General features: G+C 33.8%; 2 protein-coding genes, 2 non-coding genes and 1 pseudogene across 5 annotated transcripts; 2 read left to right on the plus strand and 3 right to left on the minus strand.

Annotated features, from left to right (window-relative positions):
- Window positions 1-2,834: 2,834 nt before the first annotated feature.
- sprr-3 (G-protein coupled receptors family 1 profile domain-containing protein) lies at window positions 2,835-10,486 on the plus strand. Its single transcript, NM_067817.4, has 13 exons — window positions 2,835-2,892; window positions 3,227-3,325; window positions 4,160-4,270; window positions 4,941-5,087; window positions 5,148-5,221; window positions 6,042-6,195; window positions 6,287-6,373; window positions 6,705-6,814; window positions 6,869-6,952; window positions 7,641-7,837; window positions 8,323-8,428; window positions 9,058-9,272; window positions 10,323-10,486. The coding sequence occupies exons 1-12, from the start codon at window positions 2,860-2,862 to the stop codon at window positions 9,251-9,253; spliced, it is 1,398 nt and encodes a 465-aa protein (NP_500218.2). The 5' UTR covers window positions 2,835-2,859; the 3' UTR covers window positions 9,254-9,272; window positions 10,323-10,486.
- 21ur-12508 lies at window positions 6,913-6,933 on the minus strand. The gene has a single exon (NR_052986.1).
- Window positions 10,460-12,231, minus strand: Y69A2AR.23 (uncharacterized protein). Its single transcript, NM_067818.5, has 4 exons — window positions 12,170-12,231; window positions 11,875-12,043; window positions 11,153-11,359; window positions 10,460-10,646 (listed from the first exon to the last, which is right to left on the minus strand). The coding sequence occupies exons 1-4, from the start codon at window positions 12,174-12,176 to the stop codon at window positions 10,487-10,489; spliced, it is 543 nt and encodes a 180-aa protein (NP_500219.2). The 5' UTR covers window positions 12,177-12,231; the 3' UTR covers window positions 10,460-10,486.
- A 174-nt stretch (window positions 12,232-12,405) lies between these two features.
- Y69A2AR.14 lies at window positions 12,406-17,640 on the plus strand (annotated as a pseudogene). Its single transcript has 18 exons — window positions 12,406-12,457; window positions 13,226-13,417; window positions 14,004-14,034; window positions 14,095-14,163; window positions 14,280-14,333; window positions 14,380-14,442; window positions 14,491-14,574; window positions 14,784-14,828; window positions 14,877-14,954; window positions 15,280-15,372; window positions 15,481-15,531; window positions 15,580-15,648; window positions 15,697-15,744; window positions 16,082-16,131; window positions 16,242-16,475; window positions 16,689-16,919; window positions 16,975-17,151; window positions 17,401-17,640. Coding segments are annotated over exons 1-18 (1,861 nt in total).
- Window positions 17,641-20,114: 2,474 nt separating this feature from the next.
- Y69A2AR.49 lies at window positions 20,115-20,533 on the minus strand. Its single transcript, NR_131459.1, has 2 exons — window positions 20,494-20,533; window positions 20,115-20,285 (listed from the first exon to the last, which is right to left on the minus strand). It is a non-coding gene; the product is annotated as an Unclassified non-coding RNA Y69A2AR.49 (non-coding RNA).
- Between the last annotated feature and the right edge of the window lie 55 nt (window positions 20,534-20,588).

The following is a 20,588-nucleotide window of genomic DNA, read 5'->3' on the forward strand; positions in this document are numbered from 1 at the left end:
TACAAAAAAACCAACTACCGTATCCTAGTGCGCCAAATGTGACAAAATTTTGAATTAGAGCTCTGAAAGTTTATTGTTAGATGTAGAAAATGATGGAGAACACGAAATAAATCAGTATCATTTTTCTGAAAAGTTCAAAAGAATTCCTTATTTCACTCGAAAAGCCGAAAAGCTTTTGGTTTTCAATCGCAAATCTTATTTTGCAAAATTCTATACGGATTATGGGTCAGAAAAATGAATACGTATTTCTTATAAATCCACGTGACAAATATGGAGATTAAAATTGATAATACTAGTAGTAGGTGGATTGATATTTAATTTATAAACTTTGCCATAAATATATTATTTCGTAATTTGTCATATATATTTGATTAGGCCAAAGTATATTTTTTAGCTGTAAATGTTTAGTGAAACATTTTCTACTTGGGTTTGATGTTTTTTAAATGAAAAAAATCAATAATAAATATATATTCTAAAATAAAAACACTTTTTGAAAGCTCATCTTTGCGCGTGGTTGACCAATCTCTTACCATTTTCAAACTACTTTATCTCGGCGCAGAATGATATTTTCAAAATGTTATCAACTAATAGAATATAGAAAAATTTTCGGTCTACAATTTACTAGTTGACAACTTTTTGATAACTTTATTGGCCGCGGAGTTATAGCTTTTTCAAAGTTGCAACCCCTGAGCAGGGTGGGCACTTCCGCAGACTTACTAATTTCAAATCATTATCACTCCGCGCAGAATAAATCTTTAAAAAATTTGCAATACATCAAAATATAGAAAATTTAAAGTTTTACAATTCGTTAGTTGAAAACTTTTTCGTAGCTCTTTTAGTTTTTGAGAAATTTCCATTTTCAATTTACAATTATTTTGTTTCAATACTTCTACTCAAAATGTATCTCTTGCACACCCATTACATCAACTTCACAATTTTGAACTCAATTTTGATCTGAAATCATTTTATAAAAATATTAAAGTAATCCTCAATATAATACAATTTTTTTTTCGAAAAATAAGATTTTTTTGAATCACTGCTTCTGAGAAAAGGTGTTTTTGCCCATTTTTCTCCATTTTTCTCGTTATTCACTACTCTTGTTGTTGCTCGGCGAGCCTAAACGTATTTGGCCAGAGGTTTTTGCTCACAAAAGAGAGTTTTCAGTGTGAATAAAAAATATTCACCCAAAAAGAAAAAAAACATAAATTATGTTTTTTGAGGGTCTAGTTTTTCCTGTCATTTTTGTTTCAAAATTAACATTTCTATTAAAGTTCTAGCTCGATTTTTCAAGTTTCCGGGTTACTGTAGCCTCAAAAGTACGCAAACACAGACTACCGTAACCCAACACACCAGCTTTTACGCGATTTTGAGATAGGACTCTAGAATTTTGAATACATTTTTGTATTTTTTTCCGAAAAAAAAATTGGTTATATAAAATTAAAATTTTTTCTGCTAAATTTGAAGAAAAAATTTAATAAACTGTTGTAAAATTTTAGGGGTGAATTTCTATATATTTCAACTATGAAATTACGTTTTTCGTTTTTCAAAATTTCTGGCTACTGTACCCCCGAAAGTACGCAAACACCGACTACCTTAACCTAACACACCTGATTTTACGCCATTTTGAGCTAGAGCTCTGAAAATTTAGGGTTAGGGGCAAAAAATTACGGAGAATTTGAATTCAAAATTTTATTTCTACGGAAATCATCTTGAATAGCCAAAAATTTACAAAAAAATGGTGTAAAACTCACATTATCCTATGAACAGTTCAAATTTCATTGCTCTCCTTCTAAAATTTAACTTAAAAAATTGACGTTCACAAGAAAAAAAAAACTGAAAACAAGAAAAAAAACGCGTTGAAAATTAGTTTCAGCACAAACAATTATTTTTATTTTTTTTCTTCCAGCGAGGAGACTCGAGACGCAAAAAATTGAACATGTGTCTAGTTTGCAAGCTTTTTCTTATTTTTTATAGTTAGCGGATTCTCTGGGTTTTCCCGTTCGGAAAAAATATTTTTTCAGTGGTTCATAAGTTTTTCTGCAATGTTTCACTAAGATATTCAAATTTCTTGTAATTTTCTACCCCTGGATTTAAATTTCAAGAGCTCTAGCTCAAAAATGCGTAGAGTCTGGTGCTTTGAATTACGAACCTAAGAAGCCTGAGCCTAAGACTAAGCAAAAGCCTAAGAATACACCGAAGATTAAACCTAAGCCTAAACCTAAGCCTAAGCCTAAGCTTAACTAACCCTAAATAGCGTACGCTCCCCACTGACGACAAACCTAAATCTAAGCCTAAGCCTAAACATAAACCTCAACCGAAGCCTACGCCTAAGCCTATGCCTACGCCTAAGCCTAAGCCTAACCCTAAGCCTAAGCCTAAACCTAGGCCCAGGCCTAAGCCTAAAACTAAGCCTAATTGTAAGCCTAAGTGGTACACAAATTTTTTTTTTCTTTTCTGAATTAAAAAATGTACCCAATAAAAAAAATCCCCAATTTTTTCTTGAAAAAAGCTAATCTATATGTTAGTACACACTACTCATTTTTGAAAAAAAAAATTTGCCAAAAAAGATCAAAGAGGCGCCGCCGACAGAGAAGTGCACATGAATTATATTCAGCTGGAAATTGGAAACTGAGAGAAATCTGAATAAAACATAATTTTTTTCTCTTATTTCCGTTGCTTGCAGTGTTCCCTTTGCCAATTTCCTCTGAGCTCCCCGAGCCCGTCAAGAGCTCCTCCTATTTTTTCTTCGATTTTTCCCATTATTCGCTGGTTTTCTTGATTTTTTTCGATTGGAAAAATGAGAAATATAATTATTTAAGTAATAAAATTGTAATTTTCAGAAAATTCGGGAATGACAAAATGACCGATTTGGAGATTTGCGATTATGACGAGGTGGGTAATTTTTTTGCTGGAATTTTTTTTTCAAAAAAAATTTCAAAACTTTTATTTTGATAACAAAATTCTGATTGGTCTTGCCAAGGGCTTTAATTTAAGTATAATCATGACCTACTTCCCACAAATTTGGAAAAAGTTGGGTCCTGCCACGAAATCCTCGTCGTGTTCGTGGTGGGACCCAATTTTGAAAAATTGTGGAAAGTAGGTCATACTTATACATAAATTAAAGCTCTTGACGTGCAGAAATTGAATTTTGTATTGGAAAATATTGAAAAATAGTAAAATTTGAGAAAAGTTTTTTTTTTCGGAATTAAAAAAAATCTTCTTCCAGACCACCAACAATAGGCAAAACTGTACCGAAGACTACGGCGTATACGATGGATATACACAGACATGCGTTCCTCTACAACTTATACAATTTGAAGATGTGGTTAGTGGAAAATTTTAAAAATAAGAAGCAGAAAGATTTTTGAACATTTTTGAAAATGTTTTTTTTTTAATTCAGAATTTTCCCAATTTCTGAAATCCACAATTTTAAATATTGTTTTTGCACTCAGCTTGCCGAGAGCTTCAATTTAAGTATAATCATGCCTAGGTTCCTATTACTTTGGGTCCCGCCACGAAAATCTACAGTAACATCGGGATTTCGTTACGGGACCCAGAATTCTCAATTTCATAGGAAGTAGGTCATGGTTATACTCGAATTAAAGCACTTGATGAGGAAAATTTAGTTTTAATAATGAAATCTGAGAAAAAGTGGAAATTTTTTTTGTTCAAAGTATTCAAAATGTATTTAAAATTTTCAAAAATCACAATATTAACTTTTACTTTTGCATCAAGCTTGTCGAGAGCTTTAATTTAAGTATAATCATGACCAAGTTTGCTTCAAATTGGGTCCCGCCACGAAAACCTACAGTAACCAAGGAATTTCGTGGCGGGACCCAACTTTTTTAAAAATTAACGGAATATGGTCATGATTATACTTAAAATAGAGCTCTTGGTATGTAAAATTCAGATTCAATAACAAAATTTGACAAAAAGCTGAAGATTTTTCGAAATTTGAAAAAAAACATTTTTTTTTCAACTTTCAAATTTTTTATCATATACTTTTAGAATCTACTTTTTTAACTCAAATTTCACTACAATTTGACCTAACTGACACATTCGAACTAATTCCAGCTCCACTAATCTCTGAATTGCTCCAATTAAATTAAAACGCGGTTTCCCGACTTGTTTTTGTTATTTTCCATCACTTTTTTTGCAGGAAAATGATGTGAAATTGCAAATAATCTATGGAATTATATTGCCAGTTCTTGCGGTTCTTGTTGTTGTTTCCAATAGTGTTGTTATATTGGTCTTGAGCCAGCAAAAATCGGTAAGTGTGGGGGGGGGGGGGGTGAGTTGGGCCTCTACATCTTGAAAAAAAAATTTCCGAATGTAATCTTCCGAAAAAGATATAGAAAATTTTGAATTCAGCTTGCCAAGAGCTTCAAAATGAGTATAATCATGACTAGGTTCCGTTAAGATTGAGAAAACTTGGGTCTCACCACGAAAAATGAAATTCCTTGGAAAATTCCTACTGTAGGTTGGTTTTCGTGGCGAGACCCGGATTTTCAGAACCTAGTCATGATTATACATATTTTGAAGCTCATAACCAGCTGAACTTGAGTTTAAAGCTATATTCCTGCAAATATTGTAAAATCTCGGAGTACTGTAGGTTTTCGTGTCGAGACCTAAATTTTTTAGTTTCACACAATTTAACTATTTGCATCGGCTTTTTTCTTTTCTAGCGCATCGATTCAAGTACAAACATGACCTAGTTTGGTACAATTTCGACAATATTGGGTCTCGCCACGAAAACCAACCTACAGTAACCAAGGCATTTCGTGGCGGGACCCAACTTTTTTTTTGATTTTATGAAACCTAGTCATGATTATACTTGAATTGAAGCTCTTGCCAAGGGGAATACAAATTTTATTATTATTATTAGATAGAAAAATTATATTGCGAAAAAAAGAGTTTTCAAAAAATTCATTGTTTTTCAGAAAAGAGCCAGCGTGGAGCCTTTACTATGGATGGCAATATGCTCATTATTAATGGCAATTTCACCACTACCATTTACTATCTATTACTACAATTTAAGCCATCATTTGGACTTCAATCAGACACTTTTCCTATGCTATTTGCAAAAAGTTGGTGGAAAATTTTGAATTTTCAGTCAAAAATTTAATAAAATTTGATAATTTTTTCAGGTTTGCATGGAAATTATGCCGTTTTTCTTCAATAACTTAGTTCTGTTGTTCACAATTTTATTAGGGGTTCAAAGGTGAGATTTTTTCTTAAAAAAACAACTATTTTTTACAAAGTTTCAAAAAGTTATTTGGGTTCCTAAAATGTTCAATTTTGAAAATTCCACAACGTACATTCTATTTTCGTACTGAGCATTGCGCTAGCTTCAATTTAAGTATAATCATGACTATGTTCCGTTAAGTTTCAAAAAAGTTGGGTCCCGCCACGAAATTCCTTGGTTACTGTAGGTTTTCGTGGCAAGACCCACTTTGGAGCAAATTTTGTCATGATTATACTCAAATTAAAGCTCTTGGCGAACTAAATTCAAAAATGTAAAATACAATTAAAAAAAATTTTTATCCATCTTTTTTTTTTGAGAAAAAAATATTTTTTCCAAAACTTCACTTTTCCCAAAAAAAAAAACATTATTTTATTTTAACTCAACTCATGAGAACAATAATTCAAGTGACCAATTGCGTCCAGTTTGAAAAATTTGGGTCCCACCACGAAAACAAACCTACCTACAGTTACTTCGTGGCGGGACCTAAAAATTATCAAACTGGTGCGTTTTTTGGGGAAAATTTGAGAAATTTCAAATTATTGATCGATTCATCGATTTTATTCGGTTTTTGCTTATCAAGAGCTTTCATTTAAGTATAATCATGAGCAGGTTTCGATTAAGTTGGGTCTCGCCGCGAAAACCACGAGCAACTACAGTAACCTCGTGGCGGGACCCAATATTTTTTAATCTTATCGAAACCTAGTCATGATTATACTTAAATGAAAGCTCTCGGCGAGCTGAGTTCAAAAAATGTTACTAAAATGGGTCTCACAACAAAAATTACTAGTTTTTTCAGATTCATTGTTGTTCAGTACCCTCTTCAATCCATCAGATGGTGCACACCAAAAATGGTTCGAAGATATTCAAAATTAATATTAATACTGGCCACATTTCTAACCGGTTTTCATTCTCTTTATGATATCCGTTTATTATACCATTTTTGTATAAAAGTGAGTTTTTGTGTGGATTTACGGTAGTGTCGATTTACGAGATTTTTTTAAACAACAGGAAAATTTATTTCAATCTAAAAAAAATTTTCAGTATCGAGATGAATCATTCTGGGTGGCGAGATGTTTTATTGGGTACTCTTCGTTAACTTCTGCTTTTGGCGCAGACGCTTTTTCGGCGGTACGTACATAGTTTTTCGCTTCGAGACCCAAAATCTCCCTGAAATTTTGTTTCAGCAAAAATTGAACAAAATTTTTGGCACCAGCTCGGCGAGAGCTTCAATTTAAGTATAAGCATGACCAGGTTCCGTTAAGTTTGAGAAAACTTGGGTCTTGCCATGAAATTCATTGGTTACTGTAGGTTGGTTTTCGTGGCGAGGCCCGATTTGTATATATTTTTTAAACATAGTCATTATTATACTTATTTTGAAGCTCTCAACTAGCTGAATTTGAATTTAAAGATTATAATTTAAAAAAAAGGAAGTTTTCGAAACTTACAGACCAATTTTCAGCTCTTCGACTATTTTCGAATTACCATCAACCTACTGGCCAGTGGGTTATTATTCGTTGTGACCATTTTGCTGATCCAGACAATAAGAACACATGATCATCCAAAACAGGGGTGAGGTTTTACAGATTTTGAAAGAAAAATTTTTTTTTTCCTGAAATTTTCCAGAGTTCACCGTCACAAAAATCGGAAAACTTCAGCGAACACGACTATAATGTTGACAGTAATCATTATTATTTATATGCTGGCGAGGTATGACATACAATTAAAAGTAGAAAAAGTAAAAAAAAAAGTTTGAATTTTTTTTTCTAAAATAAAAAAAAAATCTTTCTAATTTTCGTTTATTACCGAAAATTTTTAATTCCGCTTGCCTAGAGCTTCAAGTAAAAACATGCGAAGCTTCCCTGAAGAAAGTGGGTCCCGCCGCGAAATCGCCTGGGTTACTGTAGGTTTTCGTGGCGGGACCCCAAATCGAAGGAAACCTGGTCGTGATTATACTTAAATGAAAGCTCAAAGTGAGCTGAATTTTAAAACTGAAAAAAGAAATTTAATAATAAAAATTTTCAAAAAAAAAATCGTAATTTTTCGGAAATTCGTAACTTTCTCAGTTTTTTATATTTTTTCTTAAAATTTTCTATAAATTAACCCTAAAAATGTAATTCAATTTTTAAAATTGTATTTCAACCAAAATTTGATGCAACTACATTACAAAAAGAGTTTTCGTGGCGGGACCCAAAAAGTAAAAACCAATTTACATAAATGAGAAACCTAGTCATGAGTATACTTAAATTGATGCAATTTGTGAATAGAATTTAAATAATCTGATAAAAGTTAAAAATTTCAACTATTATTTTGGGTCTCGCCACGAAAATAGTAGTTTTTAGTTTATAAACTTAGCTAGTTACCTTAAAACTTTAATTTTCAAATAAAATTTTTCCAGAGTACCTACCACACTGCTATTCCTACTTGTAAAACTGATGGACTACATTTCAGTGCCAACAATAGCATTTGAAGTGATGAATAATATCTATCTACGGGTATTTGCAAATATCACCACAATATCTCTACATCCCATATCATTTGCGATTTATATGTTCATGTCGAGGAAATTTCGAGTTTCAATGAGAAGGTTGTTAGGTAGGTTAAAAAGAGCAAAAAATTTGAAGCACTTTGACAGAAAAAATTGGTTGAAAATGTGTAAAATTTATTGAAATACGAGGGTTTAAAAAAAAAATTGGAAATTTTTATAAAAAATTTTTTTCAAAAAATTTGTAAATCTGAAAATGAGTGCAATTTTCACAAAAGAACTATGTGTTGCATTGCCAAGAGCTTTAACTTGAGTATAGACATGCCCAAATTTGAAAAAAGTTGGGTCCCGCCACGAAAACCCCTGAGTACTGTAGGTTTTCGCGGTGGGACCTAACTCTTTCAAATTTTAAGCGAAGTAAGTCATGATTATACTTAAATTGAAGCTCTCGGCAAGATAAATATAGTGGAATAAGTATAAAAACGATATACTTCGAAAATAAGAAAAAAATTAATTTTGACAAAAAAAATTCCAAATTTTTTAAATACTTTTTATAAAAATTTCCTTTTTAAATTAAATTTTTCCAATATTCTAGGTTGGCGATTTCTTGCATCCGACGAAGAATTTAATGCATTCACATCATCCACCAGAATCCACACGGCACATCCAAAAATGACTCTAATGGAGAAGGAAAGCATAGGGTTAGTTTTTCAGATTTTTCGGAAAATTGGTTTTTGCACCTAAACCCAAAAATTCAACTTTTTTCTTCGATATTGACTTTAAATTCAAATTCATCTCGCTAAAAGCTCTCATTTAAGTATAATCATGACTAGGTTTGAATAAGTTTGAAAAATGTTGGGTCCCGTCACGAAAACTCTCGTTTCACTGTAATTTTTTTTTAATTTTCACGGAAAATACAATTTTGAAAGTGAATTTTCGAAATTACGCGTATTTGAAAACAAAAATTATGTGAAAATATCACAAACTGAAAAAGTTACAGATTTTCGAAAATTTACAAAAACAATTTTTTTTGAAATTTTTGAATTTTCGGAAAAAAATTTGAAAATTCTTCATAAAATCGTTTCAAAAACTTTGATGCGAATATAATCATGACTGGGTTCCCAAACATGGGTCTCGCCGCGAAACTTTTCCGGGTACTGTTGGGTACTGTAGGTTTTCGTGACGGGACCAAAAATATTCCAAACTTGAGCAAAACTAGCCATGATTATACTTAAATCAAAGCTCTCGGTGAGCTGGGTTCAAAAATTTGTATAAAAATCAATAATATTTCGTAAAACCGTCTGTAAAATCGGTGTGAACCCAATTTCAGCAGCAGTGGGAAAGGTACTCCATCAGTCGGACAAAAACGTGGAATGTCCGTCGATTTTAAGATTTCGTTTGACGTTGAGCCCCAACGTCGTCGCCGAGCAACCACCGCCGACACGAATCATGTAAATTTCCGAAGATTCGCTGAAAAATCGGAAAAAACGACGGAAATTTTGAAGATTCGAAGAGAAAATTCGTAGTGCAATAACAATTTAAATGGTGTGTTTTTAAGTTGCTTTCTGTGTAAATTATTGATTTTTTTGTGGATTTTTAGTTTGAAATTCAAAAACTACATAGAAAATCGGTATATTACCGTAAAAATTGGGTAAAACAAAATATTGTTTTTTCAAACGGTGATCGATTTTTCCAATTTATTGATTTTTCCAAAAAATTATTGATTTTTCCGAAAAATTATTGATTTTTTCGAAAAATTATTGATTTTTCCGAAATTTTTTGATTTTTCCGAAAATTTATTGATTTTTTCAAAAATTATTGATTTTTCAGAAAATTGTATTGATTCTTCCAAAAAAAATTATCGATTTTTAGTTTGAAATTTGAAAAAATAACGTTAAAAATCGGCTTTTTACTGATTGATTGGGAAAAAATTTATTGATTTTTCCAAAAATTAATTAATTTTTTCAACAATTATTTATTTTCCGAAAATTATTGATTTTTCCGAAAATTTACTGATTTTTCCGATAATTTATCGATTTTCCTGAAAAATTATTGATTTTTCAGAGAATTTATTGATTTTTCAGAGAATTTATTGATTTTTCCGAAAAATTATTGATTTTTAGTTTGAAGTTTGAAAAAATAAAGTTGAAAATCGGCGTTTTACTGCTTGATTGGGAAAAAATTTATTGATTTTTCCAAAAATCTATTGACTTTTTCAAAAAATTATTGACTTTTCCTTAAAAAATATTGATTTTTTTCCGAAAATTTATTGATTTTTCCGATAATTTATCGATTTTCCCGAAAAATATTGATTATCCAAAAATTTATTGACTTTTTTAAAAATTATTAAAAATTATTCCGTGAATGTATTGATTTTTTCTTTAAAAAAATATTTTTCCGAAAAGTTATTGATTTTTAGTTTGAAATGTGAAGAAATAACGGCGTATCGATTTTTGAAAAAAATATTGATTTTTCCGAAAAATTATTGATATTTCAAAATTTTATTGATTATTCCAAAAAATTATTGATTTTTCCGAAAATTTATTGATTTTTTCCGAAAATTTATTGATTTTTCCAAAATTATCGATTTTTCAGCAAAATCATGCACCGATCTCCATGTCAAATGCAAATCACCGCCGGCACAATTCTGTGATAATTTTATTTTTTTTTCACTTTTTCAATTTTTAAAAATTTAAGAAATTTACGACTTTTTCAATTTTTAAAAATTTAATAAAAATCAATAATTTATTCCAAAAAAACTACAAAGGAGATCTCTTTTTCATCGGCGATAGTCCAATTGCGGATGGGCTCATCGGACCCTTTTTCGTCGGAGTTCTGGCAGTTTGTGGGGTTCTTGCAATTGGCTTTGGGGACAATCCAACTCGTGGGGACATCCCAATCCGTGGTGACACTGGGGACCTGGAAATTAGAAGTTTTAGGAGGAAAAATTGATTATCGATTTTTTCTAGATTTTTTTAATTTTCCAAGAAAAATTGTCCAAATTTGAGGTTTTCAACCTCACTAATACGTTTAATTTGTGTATAATAGGCTCCGCTCACTTCGGGTCCCACCACGAAAACCTACAGTACCACAGCATTCTCGCGGCGAGACCAAATATGCCGAATTTGATCAATGTTTTTTTTACCGCTGGCCTAGAAGTCTCAAAACTAAAAAAATAAAATTCCTCTTGCCGAGAGCTTTGATTTAAGTATAATCATGCCTGGGTTTGGATAAGTTAAAAAAATATCGGGTCCCGCCACGAGGTTACTGTAGTTGTTCGTGGTTTTCGCCGCGAGACCCAACATAATCAAAACCTGGTCATGATTATACTTAAATGAAAGCTCTCGGTGAGCAGAAACCGAATAAAATCAATAAATCGATCAATAACTTGACATTTCTCAATTTTTCTCGAAAAAAAAACGCACTTAGCCTTTGGAAAAGGTGAAGCTGCTGGATGTTGAGGGCTTCTTTGTTCCTCTTCATCCTCATCTGGAATCTCAATTTCCTCATTCACGTGCTCCGACGACATGAAGCCTCGTTTTTTGAAACAACAGTAGACCGGGCCGGCGATAAGTATACCGAGGCACAGGATTATTCCGATTGTGATGAGAAGTGTAGCGTGGACGGCAAAACTAAAACTGAATCAGTTAAAAATCGATAAAAATCGATAAAACCCATGAGTTATCGATTTTCCCAAAATTTTCTCTTCGAGACCCAATTTTTCACACATTAAAATTTATTTTATTTAAGAATCTGAGTTTAGAAAATTTGCAGAACATTTATCGATTTTTATAGAAACTAGAAACTATTGATTTTTCAAAAATCGATTTTCGAGATTTTCTGGAAAAAGTCCAAAAACAAAAAAATAAACATTTTGAACTACCAAGAAATTATTAATTTTTCGTAAATTATCGATTTTTTGCAGAAAATTCTAATTGGAAAATAAATCGATTTTTGTAAAATTTGGGTCCCGCCACGAAAACCTACAGTACCCCCAATTTCCGTGGCGGGAACACAAAGTTTCTCAACTTGAACAATATAGGCCATGTTTATACTTAAATCAAAGCTCTCAATGTGCCACAATCAAATTATTCCATCAAAAACTTGAAATTGTGGGTCTCGAAGCGACAACAAAACAAAATCCTACAATCCTTTCGGCTCCTCGACTGGCTCAACGCGTATCGGTTGATTTCGAACAGTTTCCGCATTTTTCTCAATATTTTCAGCCGCCTCTCGGATTTCAGTAACAATTGTCCGGAAAAACTTGTAAAAGTCGTTCTGAAGACGGCCTATAGCATCTTTGGGTTTGCGAGTTTCTGTAAAAAAATCGATGAAATTTCAAAAAATCAATAATTTTACGAAAAACAAAAAAAGTACCCTGAAAAATCAATAATTTTCTTCAAAAAATCAATAATTTTCCCCAAGAAAATCAATAAACTCACTATTCATGTCTCTTTTTTGTCTGAATTGAACGACTGAATATTGAATCAAAAATTCTAAAAATGATTGAAAAATTCACGGGAAATAAATCGAATTTTTTTTGAAAATTCAACGTAATTTTATCGATTTTTTTTTTGCTAAAAATTTAAGTAATTTTCCGTGACCCCCTGTTTTTCTGAACTTTGAACTTCGCGAAGAGATGCATAAAAAATCGATAAAACAATCAGTTCTTGATATTGGAGTTTCGAAAACGGATCGTTTTTGGGATAACAAGTTAATCATCATGATACGTAAGTTGATGCTCCGATGTTCCGGCGGCGTGTGTTGTGAGCGAGTAATTGGGCTTCCATGTGATGAGAGCGGTGCCGGCGCCGGCGCCTCCGCCGGTCTTCGCAGTCGCCGCTCGCCGCTGTTGCGCGCAATAATGTGAAAGGTGGTCATTTGGCAGCGGTCGACACAATTGGAGCACTATGCCTACGGTGCGAATGGCTGTGTTAGACCGCCGGCGGAGGCGCCTCACCGGAGCCCATATGGAAGTCCTACAAGAAATGGAAAATCGATAATTTCGGCGTTTTTAATAACGCTCTAATATCTCGCCGGAATTGTTGTTAGATACCAGGAAGCGCGAAAGTTTCGGTTTAACTGCAAAAATAACGGTTAAAAATCAATAAACCAGTTATCGAATTTTCGGCTGATATTCCGCTAGGCTGCTATTATTTAAATGCTCCGATATTCCGCCGGGGAGCAAGAAATGAAAAATCGATAATTTCAGGAATTTAAAACAAGTCTCTGATACTTTTCGCTTGTAGTTTAAAACGTGGTAATTCGAATTTCAAGTCTCATTTATCGATTTTTCTTCATTGAAAATAGGAAGTTATCGATTTTTTTAAAAGTAATTTTCCAACTTTGCATTCTTAGTGCATTTTTAATAGCATAAACTTTAAAAAAATTATAAAAATGTACGAGTTAGTTTTAAAAATTTGATGTACAACTAGCGAAAAATGCTCAGCGAAAAATGCAATTTTTCACAGATCAATTTAATTAAGTTTCTTTTGCAGGTGGTACTGAAAAATGCCTTATCATAATGATAATATTGATAATGGCATTCACATCAATTATCAATCCTTTGGAAGCGAGTGATGACGTGGATGTTCAATCCGATGATTCTGACTATCAATTCAATCGATTTGTTAATCCGAATTTTGTTTCTAATAGAGGACTGAGAAAAAGGAGAAAAGGTTCAAACCAAGGTAAGTATGAAAAGCGAGACCTTTTACCTGTTTTCTGCCTTTTGACGTGAATTAACTAAGGCTACCACGTGGGAGCGGCGCGGTGTCGGCGCATCACCGGCGGTCTTGGCAGGCGTTGTGCGCAACGTAGTGAGAAAGGTAGTTATTTGGAAGCGGCCGACACGTTCCGGGTCCCACGCCGCACTATACTTGCGGATACATTGCGGCGTTTGTGGCGCCGTGAGGCTGTTCGAGGTGCCTCACCTACCGGCGAAGGTGCCTCGCCGGCGCCGGAATGGAAGCCCTAGAGAGAAAGGAAAAAATTAGAAATTTGTAAATTTAATTAGAAATTTTTTATTTTCTCATTTCTCTCAATTTGTTGAAAATATCATTTGAAAATTAAAAAATATATCGCGTTAGTTTGGAGGGCCCCTTGCGGTCAGGCAGGCAGAGTTTTTAACGCCTACATAAACCGTAATGTACAGCAAGTGAGCAAGTGACTGACATCATGTAGATCTAAAATTTTTTTCTACGGTTAACTTTTTTGACGTCGTTGATCTCCACAAAAATGTGGTTGCGGAAAAATTCTAAATGTATCTAATTTCAGACAACCAAAAAACGTCGTGTGATTCCGGAAAGTATGAGAATTGCAGAAAGTTGAAACTCAGAAAATCAACATTTTAAGAATACATTTTCAGTTTTCGTTCCATATTCGAAAATAGAAACGGATTATTGCAAGAAAAACCTCACCGATCAGAGATGCCCAGGTTGGTTACAAAGCTATTAAAAATTAAATGTTTTCAAAAAAACAAAAATAGTTGTTTTATTACTAAGAACCTAAAAATCGATAATTCTTAAAAAAGGTCAATATTGTTCTTTTCAGGAACTAAAGAGAACTATGGATGCAAGAAAATTAAAGATCTTAACTGTCACTCAAGTTGGTGTTTTTTCCACTTGCAAACTGTTCAGCACTTAATTTTCAGAGCTTTCCGAACAAGATTCTGAAGACAGATGTAACAGTTCTGTACTAGATCAACGGTGTCCAGGTGAGCGCCGATTTTTCATAAATCAATGAAGAGATTAATAACTTTCAGGCACTTCTTGGTACTGCACGGTTTCGGTCAACACAACTAACGAATTATACAATAAAGCATGTGATGGAGTACTTAAATTGGATGGTTTGTATTTATTTTGATTGCCGAGGTCCAAAAAAAATCTTTTCGATTTTGTTTTTGAAAGATCAAAAAATCGAAAAAAAAAATCGAAAATAATATTTCGACAGTACCCCTGTGTAGGATGCAGATACTTCTTCCCATGCACCAATTTTAGATTTTAAACAAGAAGATCTGGAGAAGCTATGGTTCTTAAAAATTAATGTATTTTATAGGTGAAAAGTATTGCTACAACTTGAAAAATGGTGCTTGCCAGAAGCGTGAGTGAATGTATATACAATTTCGAGAAACATCGTTTTATTTTTAAGCTATTTCATCAACAAGGGAGGATAAAGCTTTCTGTAAAGAAAATCCTAACGATTTGCGATGCTATTCATTGAAAAACGGTGAGTGAAATTCATAATATTTTCGACATTTGATTAATCTGTAAAAATGGTAAACTTCCAGAAAAGCGATAACTTTTGCGCAGCCGCCGGATTATTTTAATTTTATTTATTTCTAAGATACTATTTTATAAAGCTGAAAAAACGCATCTACAAAGATGCGTTTTTTCTAAAAAAAACATCTCTGCTGTGCTCACAGTTCTGCGCCTTATAATGGGATTATTCAAGTAGTGTCGCGAAATTTCGCAAAATGTATTTCAATATGAGTACATTTAAAATCGAGAATATTAATTTTCGAAAAACTAGCCCAAAGGATACTTTTTTCCAGGATTCATGTCTGTCTTTCCAAATTTGGCGTTTTGCACGTGGCTTCGTGATTTTGGAAATCATTGGCCGATTGAATGCTCCTTCAAACAAGAAGGTTTGCAAATTTGTTTTCTAATTAATATATATCTGGGCACATTTTCACGTTTACGTCGCTTTTTAAAACCGCCGTTAAAAAATAATCGATAAATTAAAAATTTCACAGGTAAACTTGGACAAGGATGCTTTGAGGATAATCATAAAGACTGCAGCTCTGGTTAGAAATTTGTTTAGCATTATTAAATTAAAATACAACATTTTCCAGTTCTTTCAATAAAAGAAACCAAATAGTTGTGTAAAGGAAACCCGAATGGATGGGATTGTCGATGTCCTGGTTTGTGCATTCATGGTCTTAATAGTCTGAAATGAGACCGACTTTCAGGAAGCACTTCTCCCACTTGTCCAAAAAATGCTACCGCGGTTGCATCTGGTTAGTTTTGATAATCTGAATTATCGATTTTTCATTAAACAAATTCAGTGAAAAAAATCTGAAAAAATCTTTAAAAGTTGATAACTTCCAAGTTTTTTTGAAATTTTTAATGGAAAACAGATTTTGAAATTCAACCAATTTTATGGAAACTGCCGATTTTTCGGGATTTTTTGAAAAAACCGGTCAATTCTGAACAAAGACAATAAATTTTGGAAAAATATGGACTTTTGAAACAAAAATTTCTACATTTATTGATTTTCCAGACTACCGATTTTTCAAGACTTATTGATTTTTCGTAGTTTGTAGACATTGCTCCAAAATAAACACATTTTTTCAGTAACTACTACTGCAAGCACATCCACAACAAAGACAAGTCCAACGAAGCCGGTGAGCATTTTTTAAATCGTTTTTTTTTTCAAATTTTCAAGCTCTGAAGCTTTTTATTGAGAAATTTTGTTGTATTTTCGTTGCGAGACCTCAAGAAAATAATATTTCAGCCAACTCCAACATCTCGTCCGACATCTGCTCCCACGATTCCCCCACAGCCTTCCGCAAACTCTACCCGAGCACCGGATATTGGAAAGACCCTGAGTACCCAACCACCCAGAAGAACGCCTCAGCCACATCCAAAGCCACCACCACCACCGCCTCCACCAATACATGAAGCGCAACCAGAGGTTTCCGATTCAAACAAACTCGGAACAACTGCAGCATCTAGGAAGGATTGTGAGGTGAGAAACTTCACATCAAAAAATCAATTATTTTCAAAACAAAATTTAAAATTTAAAAACTTGATAAATCGATGAATTTTCATAAAAATACCGAAAAGTATATCTTGAAAAGTCGATAAATGTTTTGTAAAAATCGATAATTCTTGAGATAAACACGTTTTTTGAAGTGTTCAATGATTTCCTATAAAAATCAATAATTTTGCAATATTCCAGCAGTCCGATGAGAACTGCAAGACGCCCACGTCAGCTCCAGCAGAATCATCTTCAACTGCAGGAATTATTGGAGGAGTTGTTGCTTTGGTGGTGGTATGTGCTCTTGCAGTGCTCTTCTTCTTCTGCTGGAGAAATCGTAAGAAGGAGAAGCCGAAGGTCGTCAGGAAAGCACCACTTAGAGCACCCATCCGTCCCAGACAGCCGCCGAATCAGAATATCAAGCCTATTACGGTATCGATTATTTACTGAAAAAATCAATAATATTTCTAAATTATTGATTTTTCAGCCTGCGACTCCCACACCATCTCAGCCATCAGAGGAAAATAAGGCTGCATTGGCCAAGCAGATTGAAATGATGAAAATCCGGGCCCACATGAGAAAGGCAGAAGAGCGGCACAAGTGGGACACGAGAACCTCTAAGTTCAAAAAAAAAGGAGCAATCTTTATCCCGATGGAGCCGGACGTACGTTTATTTATTGTTTTAATATTGAAATTGAAGCCAGCATGTCGACGGATTTGATTTGAATATAATCATGACTAGTTCCCTCAATTTTGAGAATTATGGGTCTCACCGCGAAGGTTACAGTAGCTTTGCACGGAGAGACCTGTGATGTTTAAATTGAGCGGATTCTAGTCATTTTTATACTTAAATTGAAACCACTGACTTGATATATTGAAATAATTTTCAAAAAATATCAATAAACTTTTGCAGATCTTGCCAGCTGGTCCACTCCCCAACGACATCGTTCTGAAGAAAGTGGAGTATGATCCATCCGGCAATGAGATGTTTGATATTGGATCCGATGTCGATGACATCGAGCTGGATGCGTCTTTTATTGTGGATCCAAGCACGATCACGGAGGACGAGCCAACGAAGAACACACCATCGACAAAGGGAACGGAGACAACAGAGGATACAAAGAAGCCGACGGGAGGAAATAAGAAGAAATAAGAGACTGATGGAATTGATTTGAGAACAGTTATTTCATTCAATCAATAAATGATTTTACTAGATTCCGATTTTTTTGGCTTTACACATACAGTTTGCAGCTTTTCAGAAAATCAGTTGCAAATTTAACGGAAATCGAGAATAAAAATTGAATTAGTTCTCGATTCTGAAATTTTCGAAACGGACGATTTTTGATGACAAGTGAGTTTATTTTGCTACTTTGAAACGATGCTCCGAGGTTCCAATGGGGGTGCTCTTTTCGATGCTCCTGCATTTCAAGTGTTGTTTAGCAACAGAAAAAGCGGGAATTCAAAATTTCGAATGAGAAGCAGGGTCCAGCGGCTGGCTGATTTTTTCGGCTGGCGCCGACAGCTGACTGCTCACAATTTTTCGGCTGTCGGCTGGTGCTCAGTCGGCTGTCGGCTGGTGCTACAAGCCGAAAATCACCAAATTTTCGGCTGGCGGTTGGCTGCGCAATCTTATATATATATGTTCAATTTGTCTTTCAGGGTTCACTGGTGGAGCAAAGGAGAAGACGGCGGCTACGGAGGAGTCCAATGAAAAGAAGATTAATTTTAATGAACTATTTTAATTATATATATATGTTGTTTTTTTAAACAATATTATTGATTAGGGCTTTAAAAACGCCAAAAACGTTTGTTTATTATTTTGAAACTAAACTTAAATCTTTATTGATGCAGCGAGCCCATTCCAGCAATATTCGGCAACTCGCCAAATGTTCCATTCATCTTTTGAAATTTCTCAACAAAATTGGCGATTTCCGACTGTTTCAGCAATTTGAAGCAATATTTAATATTTTTAAACAAATTTGTTAATTTCGGCGTCCTTGGAAGCTTACGATACTTTGTCAACTTTCGATTATAGTTGGCAACTTTTGGAACATTTTTGGCAATTTCTGAAAGCTCTCCGCAATCGGCGGCAATTTTAACAGCTTCTGACATTCATCGTAAAATGTATAGCAAGTTGATAAATAGAGGTCTTTAATAGCAAACAAGTTTGATATTTTTTGTCCATTTCTGGCAACTTCCGACAGCTTTCAGAGATTTCCTCCTATTGTTAAAAATTTTCGACATCTTTCCCCAGCTTTCTGTAGCTGTTGAAGTTTTTTCCACGAGTAACGGTAGACTAGGGCTTCTATGAGAGGTAGGCGCGGTTTCAGTGCTTGACACCTGCCTCCAGCCTGCCTGCCTCAACAATATGAAAAGAGACTGATGGGATTGATTTGAGAACAGTCGTGAGATTTGAATAAAACTAACTGGTATCTTACAATTATTAAATTCGATCAATAAACGATTTTACTAAATTCCGATTTTTTGGCTATAAACATACAGGGTGACAATTAATTGTAGCAACAGAATTCGCGCTCTTTTGCACAGTTACATTTGTCATTATATGCAATTTTTTTTATTTTAAACAATTTTATCTGACCCATGTTTTCAATGAAGTTATGGGGGTTAAAACAAAAAAAAGATTTTCACTGCCATTTAACGGGAATTGGAGGAGCTCCAGGAGCTCAAAATAATTCCAAAGTTAAACTGTAACTGGTATTTTATATTTTCGAAGTCTTATCTTGTGAACATAACATCCCAAGCCAGCAGATACAAAAAATTATGATCTGGTTTAACAGATTCCGTCAATTGACCGGTATGGCTGATATTGTAGGTTTTGTCATTACTAATAGTCTTCTATACAATGCAAAAAACCTGGATAACACTCATTGGACGGGCTAATAGTTTTTTTCCTCTATTGCTTCTGGGGTCTCCTTGGGGACGAGAAGACAATGGCGCCCCTACTTGCCGACAGTTTACTGTCACTCCCCACTGTGCACATGATGCCTCAGTAAGCTCAATAAACAGGGTGCCATCGCGATGTGAGCATCACAAAACGACAATTCGTAGAGGCCACATGAGTGCATTACGCCCCAAATGAAATAAAAATTTGAAAAAATATCAACAGATTCGTTTCCACTTTAGTACCATTTTCAGGAAAAAAAATCTACTTTGTGAGAAGTTTTTGATTTTAGAAAAATTGTGGCCTGTGGAAAAAATCGTGGCACAAAAATTTTCGATTTTCAGCAGACCCTACAATATCAGCCATACCGGTCAATTGACGGACTCTGTTAAACCAGATCATACTTTTTTGTATCTGCTGGCTTGGGATGTTATGTTCACAAGATAAGACTTCGAAAATATAAAATACCAGTTACAGTTTAACTTTGGAAACATTTTGAGCTCCTGGAGCTCCTTCAATTCCCCTTAAATGGCAGGGAAAATGTTGTTTTTTTTTAATTTGGACCCCCATAACTTCATTGAAAACATGGGTCAGATAAAATTGTTTAAAAAAATTGCATATGATGACAAATGTAACTACCGTAGTCTGTGCAAAAGAGCGCGAATTCTGTTGCTACAATTAATTGTCACCCTGTATGTTTATAGCCAAAAAATCGGAATTTAGTAAAATCGTTTATTGATCGAATGTAATAATTGTAAGATACCAGTTAGTTTTATTCAAATCTCACGAATATTTTCAAATCAATCCCATCAGTCTCTCTTCTTATTTTTACTATTTCCTCCCTGCGACTCCTTTGTATCCTCCGTTTTTTCCGTTCCCTTTGTTAATGGTCAACACTGAAAAACAAATTCAAAATATACATGGGATTGATTTTGATTTTTTTTAAACAAAAAATCAATAACTTTGCGGTCTCTCATTCAAAATTTTGAATTCCCGCTTTTTCTGTTGCTAAACAAGACTCTTGAAATGCAGGAGCATCGAAAAGAGCACCCCCATCGGGACCTCGGAGTATCGTTTAAAAGTATAAAAATAAAAAAAACTCACTTGTCATTAAGAATCGCCCGTTTCGAAGATTCCACAATCGAGAACTGATTTAATTTTTGATACTTTCAATTCAAATTTAAAAAAAAAGATTGCGT

Source organism: Caenorhabditis elegans, chromosome IV (assembly GCF_000002985.6).
Source record: "Caenorhabditis elegans chromosome IV".
NCBI lineage: Eukaryota > Metazoa > Nematoda > Chromadorea > Rhabditida > Rhabditidae > Caenorhabditis > Caenorhabditis elegans.

What these genes read in the sequence shown, in the direction of transcription:
- sprr-3 (NM_067817.4), top strand. Translation starts at nt 2,860, where the DNA reads ATGACCGATTTGGAGATTTGCGATTATGACGAG. An exon ending in AGATTTGCGATTATGACGAG is followed by an intron (nt 2,893 to 3,226) that starts GTGGGTAATTTT and finishes ATCTTCTTCCAG; the next exon opens with ACCACCAACAATAGGCAAAA. An exon ending in TATACCATTTTTGTATAAAA is followed by an intron (nt 6,196 to 6,286) that starts GTGAGTTTTTGT and finishes AAAAATTTTCAG; the next exon opens with TATCGAGATGAATCATTCTG.
- Y69A2AR.23 (NM_067818.5), bottom strand. An exon ending in GTCGAGGAGCCGAAAGGATT is followed by an intron (nt 11,360 to 11,874) that starts GTAGGATTTTGT and finishes ATTCAGTTTTAG; the next exon opens with TTTTGCCGTCCACGCTACAC. An exon ending in TCACCTTTTCCAAAGGCTAA is followed by an intron (nt 10,647 to 11,152) that starts GTGCGTTTTTTT and finishes TCTAATTTCCAG; the next exon opens with GTCCCCAGTGTCACCACGGA.